Source organism: Pongo pygmaeus, chromosome 1 (assembly GCF_028885625.2).
Source record: "Pongo pygmaeus isolate AG05252 chromosome 1, NHGRI_mPonPyg2-v2.0_pri, whole genome shotgun sequence".
NCBI classification, from domain to species: domain Eukaryota; kingdom Metazoa; phylum Chordata; class Mammalia; order Primates; family Hominidae; genus Pongo; species Pongo pygmaeus.
In genome coordinates, this window is record NC_072373.2 from 162,143,771 (window position 1) to 162,161,935 (window position 18,165).

General features: G+C 43.2%; 1 protein-coding gene across 2 annotated transcripts in view; it reads left to right on the forward strand.

The window, feature by feature from the left end:
* WLS (Wnt ligand secretion mediator) overlaps nucleotides 1-18,165 on the forward strand; it is a 134,380-nt gene that overhangs the window by 93,228 nt on the left and 22,987 nt on the right. The window contains exons 11-12 of one of the 2 annotated variants that reach the window (XM_054483279.2): nucleotides 1,455-1,608; nucleotides 13,052-14,021. In XM_054483279.2, coding sequence (XP_054339254.1) covers nucleotides 1,455-1,608; nucleotides 13,052-13,161 — 264 coding nt within the window. In that variant the 3' untranslated portion in view covers nucleotides 13,162-14,021. Of the gene's footprint in view, nucleotides 1-1,454; nucleotides 1,609-13,051; nucleotides 14,022-18,165 lie in introns of those variants that run through there. The other variant, XM_054483270.2, reaches the window with a different exon arrangement.

Here is an 18,165-nt window from a genome sequence, read left to right on the forward strand (position 1 = left end):
AATATAGTTTTTATAAAGTTAGTATATTCTGCACTTAAAAGAAAGAAGAGCGACATTTGGAGACATTTCTAAGAAGTCCTAAGTAGCTTGAATGCTGGCACATTGTCCTAAAATTAGTAATGATTATGAAATCCATCTTTACCAAAAAACACTTCTGGGCATTTTATATAAAATGCATTATTTTCCAAAATAACTAAGAGTTCATAATGGTGGTTTGTTTATGAGTCACAAAAAGTGAAGAATTACGTATCACCAAGGCCAAACTAAAACTGCTAAGTCTATAATTGGTTAATGTGGTTAACTGACACTCCTGGTCTTTCAGAAGAAAATACCTATACTTAGACCTTAATTTGGCCTAGGGCCCCAAGTGGGTTATGGATTATACAGAAGATAATGAACACAGACCCACTGTATCATAAACAGGCAATGAAATCCACCTGCTTGTTAAAGTTCTTAACATTTCAATCCAGCCTGCCATCTTACAATTTAAAAGTGATTCCTAGAGAAGGTTTATACAACGCAGACTCATTCAGCTGTCAAAGGAACATTTATCCAATACTTTCTTCTATTTCCATTTTAAGTGTCCTGTAGTAAGCAGAAGTGGTCAAAATCATTTCATTTGTCTCAGAGCTGGCGCAAATTAGTCACTTAGCTCAGCAGCTCTGTTGACAGTTCTTAGTGTAATCCATATATCTTTAAGCAGCCCTTAAGACAATTACCAAATCATTAACACAGACAAAAGCAGCTTCAAAACATCTCTTGCAGAATTTTGAAGCATATGAAAGCTTCATAATTATCTTCGTGAGTGGCTTACTTCGAGGGATGTTATAGAAATAACTAATATTTACTGAATGTTTACTGTATGCCAGGCAGTTTCTAGAAATATTTTTACTTAATTCTCTTCAATAACCTGCAAGCTTTTATTTTACACATACGGACACTGAAGTTCTGAAGTTTGGAGTCTTCATCTTGTCTTACATTAAGTAGAGTGAGTTGTAGGCACTGGATTTGAATTAATCTATGGTGCATCAGGCCCTAAAGACATGGCAGCAAAGAGAACTGGTCTCTGCCTGCAGGGAATTGACATCTAGCTGGGAAGACAGACAGCAGAGGAGGAATTATAATTGTGAATAAGTGATGGGCTCAAACACAGTTTGTTTAACTTAGGGATAGCAATGAATTGCTGTTTTTAGGAAGAGACACTCCCCAGGTGATACTAATCTGTAGCCAACGTAAGGACCACTGACTGTGCCTGACAGATAGCTAGAGAATCTTCAGTTGACCTTAATTTATACCAAAATGATTCAGATTAAAAGATGGAGTCTTACCTGGCCCTTCACGTTTCCCATATGTAGAAGAGACTTGGTTTTCATGTTGGTTGGTTCCTTTATTGGTGTTATGTTTCTTCTGTTTCTTCTCTGTTTCAATTGAATATCACCATCCTTTCTCCACAGGTAACGGAAGGCCATTGGAAATGGGGTGGCGTCACAGTCCAAGTGAACAGTGCCTTTTTCACGGGCATCTATGGGATGTGGAACCTGTATGTCTTTGCTCTGATGTTCTTGTATGCACCATCCCATAAAAACTATGGAGAAGACCAGTCCAATGGTGAGTTTCTGTCTCTTTAGAACAGCTTAAGTCAGGATAAATAGGCTTCTGTCTTGACAAGATTTAAATGGCTAAAGCTCTGAGATGCCCAGTGAAACTTTCCCTCCAAGTACACTCCTCACACTGGGAGATGGTGAATGAGCACCCAGGGGACTCAGCCATAAGACAAAAAGCCCACACAAGCCAGATCTTTCTTTAAGTCCTCATTTTTAAATCTCTAAAATACATTGAGAATATTGCATGCTAGTCTAAAATATGTCTTGATTGTAGTACAAGAGTCAAATTTGCTTTCTTTACATTTTTGAGCACAATTGACTGTTGGAAACTATGCCATGTGTTTATTCTTCCCATTTAAGAAGCAGAATCCTAAGATATCAGGTGGTGGGAGTCTGGGCCCTGAGAGCTGAAGATGGAATAGGCTTCATTTTTCTTCTGCTCATTTTTCTTCAAGGTGATTTTTTGATGTATGTCTAAACCAATAGCTATTCTCCTGTCCCCAGAATCTTCCTGTCCATTAGTGCTGGTATGTGCTGCCTTTTTATGTCTTATAATCACGGAGCACTGAGACGTGGATGCTGCAGGTAGCCTTAGAGAATCCAGTCATTCTATAGATAAAGAAACTGAGGCCTAGAGAAGGGAAGATCTTGCTCAAGGTTTCTTCACTAGCCACAGCAGACAGAAATGATTAACACTGTCTAGGCCAGTGCTGTTAACAGGTAACAGGTGGCCTGATAAACAACTGATCTAATAGATGCTTTTTCTGTTTGGCTTCAGCCTTATTTCTCATTCTTTCTCTTTTTACACCTGCTTTACTCTAGCCATGTACTTCTATTCCCCAAATATAGGAAGCCCTTTCTCAAATTAGTGCTCTAGTGCCTTTCACTCTGCCTTGCAGTGGAAACCAGGGTAGCAGCCCCCCCAGAGCCAAGAGTTGGCCTCACTTTTAGGAAGTACTCAGTGAGTGTGTGTTGCATGAGTGGATTGCACATTCTGCCTCCATCTGGGACTAATGAAATTCTACTCATCTTTTGGGCCCAGTCAAAATGCAGCATCTTCTTTAACACCTATTCCCAATACCCCAATTAGAATCCAGCAAATGACATTCAATGGAATATTGTCTCCATGAAATGTTGATAAATTTAGGTAGTCAAACATGCTTGAGAATGATTGGGTTGATCAGCACTAATAAGGCTTTTCACTGCAATACATGTTAATGCCTTTAGTACATTAATTTGTACTGTCAGTGTTTACGAAGCAGGGGGTGGTAACAGCATTTTCCAGAATTATTAGATCATTTGGCCCTGGCACCCTTTCTTTAGGCAGTGTATCTCTTGAAACTGTTGTCCCAAGGAATATGCCTAGGGGATCATGAGTCTACTTTCCACATGACATTCATTGTGTAGAGGTGGAAGATGAATCATCTGTGCCTTTATGCTCCTGCTGGATCATCGACTCCTTCAGGGCAAGGACTAGTTCTTAAGGATACTTTTAAAATGTTGAGTGAATTAATGCTTTAGAAGTAAGAGTTCTAGATTAGCCTTCAGTGATCTTGTGGGGAGAAGGGATGGGGGTAGTAACTTGAGAGATGAGATAAAGGTGGAGCAGGAGAGGAAGGCATCTGTGCTGGGGATCAAGGGACGTGGAGTGGTCTCAGCCACTGTCTGTCTTCATCCTATATTTGCCATGTCCATGCGAGAGCATGCTGGACATGAGTTTCCTTCACCCCTTGACCTCTTTGGAGTAGACATATTGTCACAGTCAGTTTCAAGCCCATCTCTGGTCTGAGGTGAGAATACAGAATATTTACTTACCTACCCCCTGCCCAACTTTGGTTTGACTGACTGCTTTGCTAGAAGGCTTGTGAGCTAGGCAGCCTTCTTCCTTTCCATTTCTAGTAAAAACACCACTTGGTGTTTTTACTGTACACGTGGAAAATGGGAGCATTCAGCCTGTCAAGCAGTGGACTTCCACAACACGAGCAGCAAGCACTGCTGGGCTTGTGGACAAGAATCTTGATTTCATTCCATGGTCATCCTGTGGGGGACACTGAAGGAAACCACGTGGCCTTGTCCTTGATGTGAGTAGGTAGAGTTGCTACCTTCCAGAGAAATACCACTCAAAGCAATGGCTGGACTTCCTGGATGATGGAATGATAATACCAGTGGGAAATAATTATCAAGTACTGACTGTGTGCTACAGCACTTTATGTACATAAATTCTTTTTGTTGTTTTTACTGTGTGACTGTTGGCAAACCACTTAACCCTCTGCACCACTGCTCCCAAATGTAAGTGATCTCCTAAAGTCCTTTTGAACTACAAATTTCTATGGTTAGGCTGAGTGCGATGGCTCACGCCTATAGTCCTAGCACTTTGGGAGGCCAAGGCTGGAGGACTGCTTGAGCCCAGAAGTTTGAGACCAGCCTAGGCAGCATAGTGAAACCCCATCTCTACAAAAAAAAAAAAAAAAAAAAGCCAGGCACCTGTAGTCCCAGATATTCAGGAGGCTAAGGCAGAAGGATCCCTTGGGCCCAAGGAGTTTGAGGCTGCAGCAAGCCATGATTGTACCACTGTACTCTAGCCTGGGTGATAGAGGAGGCCCTGTCTCAAAAAAAAGAAGAAAAGAAAGTCCGTGGTTGTCTTTCTTCCCATTAGCAGGGAAGGGGCAGAAGAACACCTCTTGCCACTAAGTGGCAGCCCAGGGAGTTATATCTGTCATAGGTAAGGGATTTCCAAACACTGGTGAGAATGTGTCCAACTTTAACACTGTTCAGCAAGTGGGAGCTCAGAGCCATGGCCAACCCTGCAGAGGCAGTATGACTATAGACCACCATGTTGGACAGATTCTTGAGATTTGAGCCAGGTATTAGGCAGCTCCTAATCATCAGGACTTCCCACCCTACACAGTAGCCACTCTCCTAGGCTCGAAATGTTGCAATTGAGAAAAGCACTTGACTCTTCCTCATCAGAGTTTTTCGTTGAAAACAGCTTGATCTGTAATTTCATGGAAAACTTGCAAATAATTCTCAACAAGAGGTCATATCCCCCGAATCCTTTGCTAAGGGGATGTTTTTAAATGTTCACAGTTGTTTTGGTTTGTCACTATAACTGGGATATGCCTTTGGCATTTAGTGTCCAGATTCTAGGGGGTGCTACTAAATGTTGTTCAATAGGCAAAAAAAGGCTCTTGTCATAAAGAAATGTCCTGCCTGTGAAATGCCAAGTAGAACCTCTGTTAAAAAACATTCTTCAGGCAATTTAGTGGGCAAACTACTTGGGGACCATATGCTGATCCTAAACACAAAAGTCATAAGATTTGGCAGTTCTCCTTTGGTAACATGATCTGTGATTTCCCAGCACCCCTGGGAACCCCTGGCAGCTTGTGAGCCCTTCCCTTTCCTGGCATGGTGCTGTGACCTTGTGCATTTGGAAGGGGTCTCTTCCATGTTGGGCATTCTGCTCGTTTTTCTTCTCTATTTTGTTTCACTTTTCATCTCTTCATCTGCCACCAGATCACACAATGTATCCTAGGAATTACGGAGCGTTTGCCAAGATTTCAAAGTTCCTTGGAAAGACCTAGTTTGGAATATTACGTGGAAACCTCAAAGATGAACTCTTGCAAGGAAGGATACGTGTGTCTTTACATTCTCTGAGTCTCTGGATGGCATTCCTTCTCCACCTCCAGCATTCCCATGCTCCTTTTCCATTCTCATGGGAAGTTTTTATTTTTAAGTTGGCTTTGGCCTTTCCCTCCCTATTTCTTTCTCTCCTTTGCTTTGAAGCTTCAGAGCTAGGAATTCAGATCTCTCGCTACAGAGAGTGAATCCCAGGTGTGTGGGGCTTCAGCCTTTGTTAGATGGATCCTGGATGAAGCACAGACAAGCAGTTTCTGATGCCAAAGGCAATAAGAAAAGGGAAAGAATCTTTGATGGAGGTTGTTTGGTATGTGAGTTGGAGGGACATGCCAAGTGTCAGGAGGAAGTAGAAGTGGGTAGGAAGGAAATGGAATCATTGAGCATTTCACGATAGACTTTTTCTTCTCTCTTTTGGTCATAGAATGGACAGAGAAGAACAAAGTGGGCCACAGGTTCAAGACAAGGTCACTTTCCAAAGAGCATTTTCTCATGTATTTCTGTTTCTCTTTCATAGTATGGATCAGAAAGTGACCCTTTACAAATGAAGCACTGAGCACCTCAGTACTTAGCTCATACCTCATACCTTAGTTCCTTAGTACTTAGCCTTGTGCCATCTTGAGTGAGATGGAGTGAAGTGAAGCTCAAAGGAGTGACAGAGACATAGTCCTTGCTCTCAAGGAGTCTTTAGCCTGATCTGGGGGACAAGATTTCCTCATCTACCTCTTGAAAGGTGGCAGGACAACTCCACACTGGAGTGTTTTCACCCGCAGATAGGTGCTGCGGGAGTGTGGCGCCACATTCTTTATAGCCACAGGCTTTCATGGACTTCCCCTGGGTTCCTTCCTATTGGCTGGTGGACTATAGCGGCAGTGAATGTGCAAACTCATTCACATTAATCATTTTATTTTTATGTACATAGAATTATATGTGTAATCATTTTATGCATATATGTGTGTCTGAGTGTACACACACACGTACACATGTGCACATGTAGATTTTTAAATTTAGCAAAGATATTTTAGTTACTTTCTCTTCAAGGAACACTTATATTTTCTGCCCTGCTGCTGCTGCTGTTGCTGTTGCCACTGCTGCCTTTTCATGACAGTTGTTCTTTTTACTTGTTGCCATAACCAATTTGTAAATCATTCTGGATGTCTTCCCAGGCAGATATGAATTGCAGCAGGCTAAAGTGAACCCTCTTCTCAGAGCAAAAATACCACCTCCCAGGGCTCCAGCAGCAAAGCCCTGCACACATGAAAAACTGTCCAAACCCACTCAAACACAATTCAGGTGGGAATAAGAAGTTGGAGCTGCTTATGAAGTCAGACAATTCTTGATAATAGCTTTGATTTTTGTGTTCTTTTGATTATAAAATTCTTGTCAGAATGTTTTAAAAAAAGAAGTGAGACACAGAATTCCCAACTAGATAACTGTGGCAGAGGGAACACAAGACGCCCTCACTGCCACCATTCCCTCCTATTTCTGTTCACACTAAGCATTTTCTGTCTAATGCACCCACTCTGCGGGGAGCAAAAGCGGCAACACTGGTTCCGTGTCTTGGCAGCTAGCTACTGTGTGATGTCAGTTTTACTTCTGGAGGTTTCTGAGGTCTCCTGCCCCTTGTTTCATAGGAAAGATGGCTTTGGCTTTGTTGCCTCAGTAAAGGGTTGGATTAAATCCTGAGGCCCTGACATTGGTTGCCCCCTTTTATTGAAGCCATCCCCCTGATTGTACGTTAGATGATCTGCCCATGGCCAGCTGAGCTTCTTGATGTCTGTGAGCACTGATGGGATTGGTCTTGTCACACGGGCTGGACCCAGACCCTAAAGCAGGTCTTAAAAGTGTTTCCCCATTCCCCAGTGAAGGCGGGAACCAAGTGATGGACCGTCACCAGCCTGGCACCCCTTGCTCAGCTGTTTGTAGTCTGGTGTCTTCTGCCCCCTGCCTCTCCCAGGACTATTGCTGTGCCAGTGACCTGACCTTGACTGGCCCAGTCAATTAAAATCATTTTTTCTGAGTCTTAGAATTCCTGTCACCCCACCATGATAGGGACATCTCAGTTACCTTCTTGGGAAGAACCTTCAGCTTCCTAAATGTTTGCTAGAGTTGCTATATGAATACCACAGACAGGGTGTCCTAAACAACAGAAGCTTATTTTCTCACAGTTCTGGAGGTTAGTCTGATATTAAGGTATCACCAACGTTGGTTTCTTCTGAGACCTCTCTCTCTGGCTTGTAGATGGATACTTTCTCCCTGTGTCTTCACCTGGTCTTCCCTTTGTGTATATCTATATTCTATTCTCCTTTTCTTTCAAAGGACACCAGTCTGTTGGAGTAGGGCCCATCCCCAATTGACCTCATTGTTAATTACTTCTTTAAGAAGGCCCTATCTCTAAACACAGTCACATTCTGAGGTTCTAGAGGTTAGAACTTCAATATATGAATTTGAGAGTTTGGGGGAGATACAATTCAGCCTATAACACCAAGATTTTACCCCCAAACTAATAAGTTTTATTGTGTTCTTCTCCCACTTGCAGTTACTGCCTGGCAGTAAGAGTCACGAGGTGCTTTGGAGGTCCATGGGCGATGGCTTGCTCCAAGCCTGGAATAAATGACCTCTGGGGTTGACAGGCACTGAAAGACAACTGGACCCAGGGTTCCTAACCCTGTCCACCAAAGTCACTCTGCCCCATCTCCCAGAAGGGATCCTCAAAGCTGAGCTATCCCAAGGCACACTTGTTTTCTAACTGAGGGTGTTTTCCTAAATGCCAGTGGGGAAGAACACCAGTGCCGATATGCTAGTCTAGACCCAGCCATGCAGAGCACAGAGGAACTGCCCTTGCCTGCACCAGGCAAATCTTTGGTGGGTGTTTTGAGCACTTACTATATACCACACACTGTCCTGGGTATTTTTTTTTTTTTTTTTTTTTAAAGAAAGTAACAGGCCAGGCGCGGTGGCTCATGCCTCTGTAATCCCAGCACTTTGGGAGTCCAAGGCGGGTGGATCACAAGGTCAGGAGATCGAGACCATTCTGGCTAATGCGGTGAAACCCTGTCTCTACTTAAAAAAAAAAAAAAAAAAAAACACACTCACACACACAAAATTAGCTGGGCATGGTGGCATGCGCCTGTAGTCCCAGCTGCTCAGGAAACTGAGGCAAGAGAATCTCTTTGAACCCTGGAGGCGGAGGTTGCAGTGCTGAGATCGCGCCACTCCACTCCAGCCTGGGTGACAGAGCGAGACTCCATCAAAAAAAAAAAAAAAAAAGAAACCTACCATTCACCATTTTATTATTATTTTTTCTTTGGTTAAGATCTTTCTATGATGTTGCCCAGGCTGGTCTCCAGCTCCTGGGTTCAAGTGATCCTCCTGCCTCTGCCTCCCAAAGTGCTGGGATTACAGATGTGAGTCACTGCGCCAGTCACACTATTTTGTTCTTTAACATAACAATCATATTAACACCAAAAATGTAAGGCAGACATATTCTTAGAGTAAACAGTTCTTTGCATGAAAATAATTTGGCTTTACAAATACTACACTTTCCTGTTTTTCTCATTCTGCTGTGAACCAGAGACTTCATTACAAAAAGTTATCATTTGAACTTAGCTTTGAAGGTGAATAAGAGAGAGGTTGGTGTGGGCCTAGGGAAAATTCCACAAAGAAGGATAGGTCATGAATGTTCTGGAAAGAACATAAGCTTTGGAGATAGACACAGATGGTTTGGAATCTTGGCTCCAGCACACATTGTGTATGACCTTGAGAACAAATATGAACTCATGGTGTGGGAGCTCCTTGGCTTTCACACTTGGGCAATGGGGTGTTAATTTGCATTGGTAGTGGTGAGGATGGAAGTAGTTAGTCCTTATTAATATTAGAAGACATCTAGTGGTACCTCCGAACTCTCTCGGAATCTGTAATACATCCTCAGAATGAGAATAGCAGTTGTCATTTTTATTGAAGTGGGCACAAATACACAAACAATTGTCATTAAAATGCTGCCAGTCCTAAGAAGCTGTCTCCAGTGCATGTGGCTTTCTTCATCCTCATTAGGCATTCCAGGCAGTTACAACCAAGCAGCAGTTACACACCTGTGGATGTGACTCCACACATATGGATGCACTGCTGTAGTCCTTTGGGATGAAATCTATGCCAGAGATTAGTCTCATTTCACAAGGTTAGGAAGAAATAAACCGTCATCTAATTGTTAATGAGCTGTGAATTGACATCATAAGCAGGGAGAGAAATTTACTGCAAACTAAAGCATTCTTTTCTTTTTTCTTTCTCACTCTTTTTCACCCCAAGACACATATCACATTTTCAGAAGGGTTTTTTCTTGTCTGAGATGGGAAGAGACTTTTGAGCATGTTTGTGCACTGAGCAGCAGGCGCCAAGAGAGGGGGGAACTAACAGATGGAGCAAGACCTTGGCAGAAGTAGGAGGTGATGGAATTAGGAGGCAAGTGGGGGGATCTCCACTCGTGCTATGTTACTGCCATGTTCACACACCCATTCCCCAAGGGAGAACAGTTGGCCTTCAAGGTACAGTAAAACCACATGTGAAACATAGATTTTGGTGCATGGAGTCCCATTATCTGGGTCCTCAAACAGCACAGTAGAGAAATTAATTATGCCACAGTAGCTTCACATCGTACAAGGAAATACAGGGCATGTTAAACCCCTAACAGTGCATATGGCCAATACTCATAAATAACAGCTCTCCTGTCAGTGCACTGATTTATATGCTATAAATTTATCAGATACAAAAGCAAAGTAAATATGCTAAACAATTTATTCAAATTATTTTATGTGTAGTTTTTTGTTTTGTTTTGTTTTTGAGACACTCTATCACCCAGGCTGGAGTGCAAGGGCACAATCTTGACTCAATGCAACCTCCGCCTTCTGGGTTCAAACCATTCTTCTGCCTGAGCCTACTGAGTAGCTGGGACTTACAGGCATGCGCCACCACACCCGGTTAATTTTTGTAATTTTAGTAGACACAGGGTTTTGCCATGTTGACCAGGCTGGTTCGAACTCCTGACCTCAAGTGATCCGCCGCCGACAGCCTCCCAAAGTGCCGGGATTACAGATGTGAGCCACCGCACCTGGCTGTATGTGGGTATTTTTAACTGTAATGCTCTGCGTGTGGAGTTCATACCTCACTGGCAGTCTCACTGGCTGTTGGAAACTTGAATATTTAAGAAGAGGCAGCAGAACCCAAAAGTTGAAAGCCTGCATCCTGGCACCTGTTTATTTGAATCCCACACACTGTTTAGCAGCTTGGGCCTTGGGCAAGTTACTTAGCTTCTCTGTGCCTCAGTTTCTTCATCAGCAGAATGGGAGTGATGATAATAGTGCCTCTGTCTGAGGACTGTTATGAGAATTAAGTGCATTAATATTTGTACAGTATTTAGAACTGTGTCAGGCATGTGATAAGCATTATGACATAGGTATCCATTTAAATAAGCCAAAGCAATTTTGGCTGTTTTTTCAAGTGATCTGTAGGATCATATGCATATTCTAGGATCTGCTAATTGGAGTCATATTTTAAGTTTAAATAATTAACATCTTTGGTTCAAAGCCTGAGTAGAATTACTCTCTAGCGTCTATTTCTAAGAAGTCCTCAGGGAACGGGATTCCTTGGGTAAATGGTTATGAGGGCTAATGGGTCCACTGGGGTGGTCAGGACTCTCTTTGAAATTTTGATGACTCACACAGACAGGCAGATCATGAAACTGGCTTTGAAGTTCTGATGGCTAGCCCAGATATGCAAATCCAGAAATAGCTTTGACTGAGAAATGTGAAGCTTAGACTGCTTGTGCTTGACTGAGGTGTGAACTAGATGTTGCAGCAGTAAGAATACAAGTTATTGGCCTGGGTGTAGTTGCTCACTGTACAAGTAGTGGTTCAGCTTGGCCCAAAGTAGCCCAACTAAAGCCTCTCACCAGCCTTACTTGGCATCTATGCTCTGGCTTGAGGGCAGATGAATGTGGATGTGCTGGAGGCTGGACTGATGCCCCTTTAATGCCTTCTCTACCCATAGTCCTGTGGATTAGAACCTTGCCAAAACAGCCCCAAATGTCTTCAGCAGTCCTCTGCAGCAGCCAATGAGCCTGCTTCTGAGGCCAGGGAATCTACTGGGTAGAGAGCTTACAGGGTGGTATTTAATAATAGGACTGATTTTGCTGTGCAGCCACAGAGAAATGGGTCTATGATGAGAAGCTAATATTGCGTGGCACACGTGAAGGGAACCAGCCAAGCAGCCTGCTGGGCCAGTGGGTGGGAGTGACCTCTGGGGTTCTAAGGCCACCAGATTCATTGATGCCCAGCAGTTCTTAAATAAGTGATAAGATTATTAGTCCTAAGGATAGGGCCAAGGCTTCTTCTAAGTTATGGTATGGCATTTCAATGGAAAACAGCATTTAGTTACTTAATTCTATGCTTTAAATTAGAAAAACTTCAGTTCCAGAAAACATATCATATGATATGTGCACAATATAAAAATCACTGACACAAGTTTAACTTTCTATTCCCCAGCACCCCTCTCCACAAACATGTGTGCACACGTGCACCCCCACACACAGTCGGACTGAGCATGGTTGCGTTTTCCATTTTCCCTTTGTTGTTTATACATTCACTTGTCTTATGGCAGGTAGTACAGTTTTTGAGGTTTAACTTAGAGAAAATTTTTTGCTCCTACTAATTTAGAAAAGTTCAAATTATTCCATTTTAGCAGAACACTGTCCACTGATAATGAGTTCAGAACACTTGGGACAATCCTGAGGGCAGAAGGAAATGCACAGCACGTTTCTGGCACTTTTTTTTTCCTGGAGAATAAAGCCCCTCATTGTTCCTAGATGTGTTAGATATGGCTCCTTCACCAATCTATGGATAGATATAAGCAGGTCTTATTTGCTTTCACGTGACATAGATGCTTTGTAGTTTATTTTTTTATTTTTTTAGAGTCAAAGTCTCACTCTGTCACCCAGGCTGGAGTGAGTGGTGCAATCATAGCTCACTGCATAGCTCACTGTACTCCAGTGATCCTCCTGCCTCAGCCTCCTGAGTAGCTGAGGTTACAAGTGTGAGTTACTGCACTCAGGTAATTAAAACAAATTTTTTTTTAGAGTCAGGGTCTCGCTCTGTTGCCGAGGCTGATCTTAAACTCCTGGCCTCAAGCGGTCCTCCTACCCCTGCTTCTCGAGTAGCTGAGACTGCAGGCCTGAGCCACTGCACCTGGCTCCTATTTTGTAAATTATTCACAGCAAATGTGTTGGTGCCTGACTGACCCATCCGTCGGGAGGTGTGTTATGCTGGTTTAGCCCACCACATTGGTCTTGGCATCAGACATTCCTTTGCCAGCTCTCTCGTGGGCCTGCTCCTCCACCCACGACAATTACCTTGCCTACCTCCCAGCTTCCTCATCTGTAAGGCTGGCACGTTCATACTGCCTACTTCAGAGGGCTTCTGCGAGGATTAAAGAAGATCACTTACAAAGTGATTAGAATAGCGTCAGGCACAAAGTAAATGCTCATTAAATGTTAATGATTACTATGAATAATATCAGCAGTGAGCTGACTCATGTATCTTAATGACTGTCATCTGGGAGCCAAAAATGATATTTTAAAAAGTTCTGCAAAATCCAGGTGAACAGGTTTGGAGTTAGTCCTTGTTCTGAATGTTGTGTGCCCTAGGTGTCTCTGTGTGCTCAGAATGTCAAAGAGGGCTAGCGTCAGAGCAGTTGTCCATGAGATGAACCCCAGCTTGCTTCTCCTTCCTCCTTGAATGCATCTAACACCAAAAACCCTGTTTCAGGCGATCTGGGTGTCCATAGTGGGGAAGAACTCCAGCTCACCACCACTATCACCCATGTGGATGGACCCACTGAGATCTACAAGTTGACCCGCAAGGAGGCCCAGGAGTAGGAGGCTGCAGCGCCCGGCTGGGACGGTCTCTCCATACCCCAGCCCCTCTAACTAGAGTGGGGAGCATGCCAGAGAGAGCTCAATGTACAAATGAATGCCTCGTGGCTCTTAGCTGTGGTTTCTTGGACCAGCGGCATGGACATTTGTCAGTTTGCCTTCTGACGGTAGCTTTTGGAGGAAGATTCCTGCAGCCACTAATGCGTTGTGTATGATAACAAAAACTCTGGTATGACACATTTTCTGTGATCATTGTTAATTAGTGACATAGTAACATCAGTAGCAGGTGGTTAGTAAACCTCATGTGGGGGTGGGGTGGGTGTGTATTCCTTGGGGGATGGTTTGGGCCGAATGGGGAGTGGAATATTTGACATTTTTCCTGTTTTAAATTCTAGGATAGATTTTAACATCCTTTGCGGTCCCAGTCCAAGGTAGGCTGGTGTCATAGTCTTCTCACTCCTAATCCATGACCACTGTTTTTTTTCCTATTTATGTCACCAGGTAGCCTACTGAGTTAATATTTAAGTTGTCAATAGATATGTGTCCCTGTTCTGTGGCATAATATAAAATAACTGAATTTCCTGAGAAGATTTATTCCATGAGGGGTATTTCAGCTTTGAAACCAAATCTGTGTATCTAATACTAACCAATCTGTTGGATGTGGGTTTTAAAAAATGTTTGCTAAACTACCCAAGTAAGATTTACTGTATTAAATGGCCTTTGGGTCTGAAAAGCTTTTTGAACCTCTTGCTTAAAATGCATTTTATTTTGATAAGATACTTCAAATAGCCTCCAAAAGTGTAGATCCAATCATTTAAATAAACCTGTATGTATATGCATATGTGTACATATGCTAAAACTCATACACATGCATGCAGATTATTTTCCAGGTTGAACCTGGGGGTGGGGAGTTGATGGGGGAAATAGATTTCTGAAAAACCAATATACTTTATCATCAAATCAAAGTGTTTGGGGATAATATCTATTCCTGGAGAAAGGGTGACATTTTCTGTCCTGTGTGGTTAGCCTCCCTAGGCTGGCGATGGATGCTCATATGTGTGACAATAAAGGTGGGGAAAACATCACGTGCTTTAGAAGCAGAGCCGTCCCCTGCCCTATTCAGACTTCCCCCAGTAGCCTTTTTCATTGTATTTTAACACTTGCACTGGGGATAGCCGAGAGAAAGAACACTGTTTCCTGTCGAAGGTCTGTGATTTACATCTGACCTGGCTATTTCCTCACTTATATGGATAAACTGCTTACTGGGGTCACAGTGAAAATTTCAATCAGTTCATGTATATGGAAGTGTTTTATGAACAACAAGCCACATAAATGTGTTTTTCCTGGAGCCTAAAACCAGTTTCATGAGTAACTTGTTTTTCAGACACTGAGGTCTGCAGGTCTGGGGCACAGTCCATGTAATTCACCACTCAGCACCCCTAGCCTGCATTTTCCTGACTTAGGCTTAAAGCGTAGTAAGCAGTGACAGTAGAAAATGCTTTGACTTTGGCTATTCTCTCTAGGCTTTTTCCTAACCTGGTGGCCATTGGATGGTGTACAATCCTGTGCACTCAATATCCATTTACCAATCAACCACTGCAGTGCCAGGAATCAAAGGGAGCCAGTTAGCAGGGAACTCCTGTCCCAGAAGATAGAGGGAACGTTTCTCTATCCCCTGGGTTAGGAAAAGGACCTGAGCTAGACCTTAAAGAAGAAAGATTTTTATCAGAGCCAAAGTGCAAAGGGATCAGCAGTACAAAAATCACAGAAGATGCAAAGCGTGGACAATGTTTGGATAAGGTCGGCGATCAGGCCTGGCTGGCATATAGGAATGGAAATAGCAGATGATGAGCCCTGTGCCTCTGTGAGCCAGATGGAGAAGGGTTTTTAATGCTGTGGTAAGAGTTACAAGACTTAGTCTCAGATATTAGGCAGAGAAGTGATATGATCAGAATGATCACTGGAGCCTGGAGAGGCTAGACAAGCCCAGAAAAGAGATCACAGACACTGGAAGCAGGACAGTAGCAGAGGACTTGGAGGAGAGGATTATTTTGGAGATAAAATGCACAAGGTTTGAATGTTCTGGATGTGGGTTGCACAGAAAGTAAGATGAGAGTCAAATTTCAAGCCCTTGCTGGGGAAGGGAATGGTGGGGTTTCAGTGGATGACAAGTGTCAGTGGATCCACTACTTAAAATTTTCTAAGTAGGAGCCAACTCTAGCAAGCTTAGCTAAAAGAGAGACTGTACTAGAACTTTCCTAGCATATATGAGAGATCCATGGAAGAGTTGAATTAACCAGGAAGATGGGAAGTGGGGCAGCTCTAAGGGCCCCTAGCACCAGGAATCCATGCACCTTTCTCTCAGAGCAGTACCATTCACTACTGAGTCTTTATCCAGTTCTTGTTTCTCTCACTTAAAAACTAGGAGCCTTAGGCAGGTGGCTGTCCCTGTGCCAGTCACCTGTGACCAGGAATTCAGGTCAAATGGCTGCTTGGGGCCCACCTTATAGATCGGTGTCCATCTCCAAAGAATGGAGAATCCATTTTGAACTGGGCAAACAATCAGAAAAGATCTAGCACAGTGGGCAAGATGATGAGTTTGGGTTTGCCTGGGCTAGGTTTTAAAAGCCATCTCTTTGAGGAAATGAGCTAACAATTAGAACTGAGGGGTCCAGGAGGTTGGGCAGCCACCACCATTGAGAGGGAGAAGGACAACTGGGCAGAGCAGCAAAACATCAAGCAGATGGCCACCAAGAGTGGTGAGCCAGACATGGCCATATTCTCTAGGAAAGGCGAAGAAGATAAGGTGGATAAATCAGAGAAATGTGGGGTTTCAAAGAACCAGATTCACAAGGAAAAAAGACGAAAAAACAACGTTAGATGTCCTGGGAGGTTCAGCAACATTTAAGGATCCAAGTCTCTTGGATTTGGTGGTTTGGATGTGTGTGACCTTCTTAAGTGGCAAGGGCAGAAGGTAGACAGAAGTGGAGCAGAGTCAATGGGCAATTGTGATAGGAAGGAAAGAGGTAGAATGGTTGCTCCGAGAGGAGCCAGAGGAAAGTGGAGGCTTGTGTTTTTTAGTCCGCAGGGAATTGAACTAAGTTTGTAAACATGAAGGGTGAGATCCAGCCATGAAGGAAAGATGATGAGGAGCTAATGTAAGCCACAAGCAAAATCAGAGTTTTGGGACCAAGAGTACAATGAAGATGAGTTAGCACTGAAGGAGTGAAAGGACACTTTCATCCTGAGACAGGAGAGAAATAACAAATAGACAGTGGAGGAGAAACTTGAGGTCCAGAGGAGAGGGGTTGCAGTATGTTCCCTGGCTGTTCTGCCTTCTCCACCGATGTGTAGTGGGTGTTGGAGTTTCACTAATGAAGTCTCCATTTCAAGAATGCAGGTTGGATGCAACCCATTTCAATCAGTGGGAAGAGAAGTGGAAACTCAAGAGGTGAGAAAATGCTTTTATTAAGGACCATCAACCTAGAGAAAAAATTTATTATTGGCCATGTATACCAGTTTTATACATTGTCATAATAAACATTTTTCAAGCAGCTTTAAAGGATATTATAGGAAAAAAGTATACAATTTTACAGGTGTCTCTTTTTAAAAAATAAGAAAGTTTACCAATACTTACAACAAATAAATAAAATGCAATTGTTATATCAAATTGAAAACAAAATCAGTTTTATGTTGGCTATCCCAATGGATTTTCACTATGTATTGTTCCTACAAGAAAATGTCCATAGTAATGAAATAAGTGATTCTACATGTGACTGCCAAGGGTGGTTTTAACCACTTCTCAGAACTGAGATAAAGCTCTAACAATTCTGATGCCTGAGTTCAGCCTATAATCTCAGAGCTGATGGGGCCCTTGGAACTCACACCCCTGGGGTCCCAGCAGGTAACTTTGAGAAGTTCAAGAGAAATGTCAGGGGAGGTTGGAGGACCTCCCAGTGTTCATATGGTAGTGGCCACGCCCTGGTCTTGGGTCTCATCCTCACCTTGTCAGTTCTAGAAACTATATTTTATCTACTCTTTCAAATTGAATCAGGCTCCCAAAGGCTGAATGGTAACATTGGGGAATCTATAAACTAGAATTCCTGTGTGATCTTTACAGTAAAGAGTGCACATATCTTGTGGCTCCATTATCGTAGACTTTCTTCCTTCCTATTTTCAGGTAACCATGGAGGCTAAAAGAGGAAATAGAAGGTTTTTGGTAGACAAGGAATAAATTCACAGAGAAACTGCTGTCCTTGGAAGAGATAATGTCCTAACCCTGTGCCTCCAAAGAAAATATACACAGCTCCCTAAAAAGTGCCTAGCATAGTGTGGGAATTCAATCAGGGAGAGTTGGTGAGAGAGTGAACACACTTGACTAATCCCCATCTCTCTCTGCTGCGTGACCCTGAATTATTTGGGACCCATCTTCTTGATTCAAGCTGACTCATCAGGATGTCAGTGCAGTTGGTCAGGCTCAACTTGCTGGTGCATCCAGACATTCATGAGCCTGTACTTTGTCTTCTGTATTTCAAGGTCCTTTTTATCCTGTAGTGCTCCGGGAACCATCTGACTTATGCAGGCTGTCTCTCCATCACGTTTTGATACGTGATTGATTTTGTTGTATGGGGATAACTTGGTTTCCGAGATGACATTAGTAGCCCCTTTTCTGCTGACACCGAGGGGCCTTCTAAGCATGTCTTGAAGTGTTCAGAGCTTCCTGTCTCCTGTGACAACACAGTGATCTCTCAGGGAAGAATGCCCTTCGCTATTGAGACCAGATCTTTCCTTTGTGACTTTTACTTATTTGGATTGATGGAACCCCTTTTTGTTGGGCCTGCCCCATTCAAGTCTTCCCTGCCCCAGGCTCAGCATCTCAGCTCCTGAACCCCTCCTCCAGACATGGTTTCTGGAAAGTTCTCCCATTACTACTTACCTGTTAACTGCATCCTAGCTTCTCAGTGTTCCAAAATATGATGTTCAGATGGCAGGACTGCTCCAGCTGGC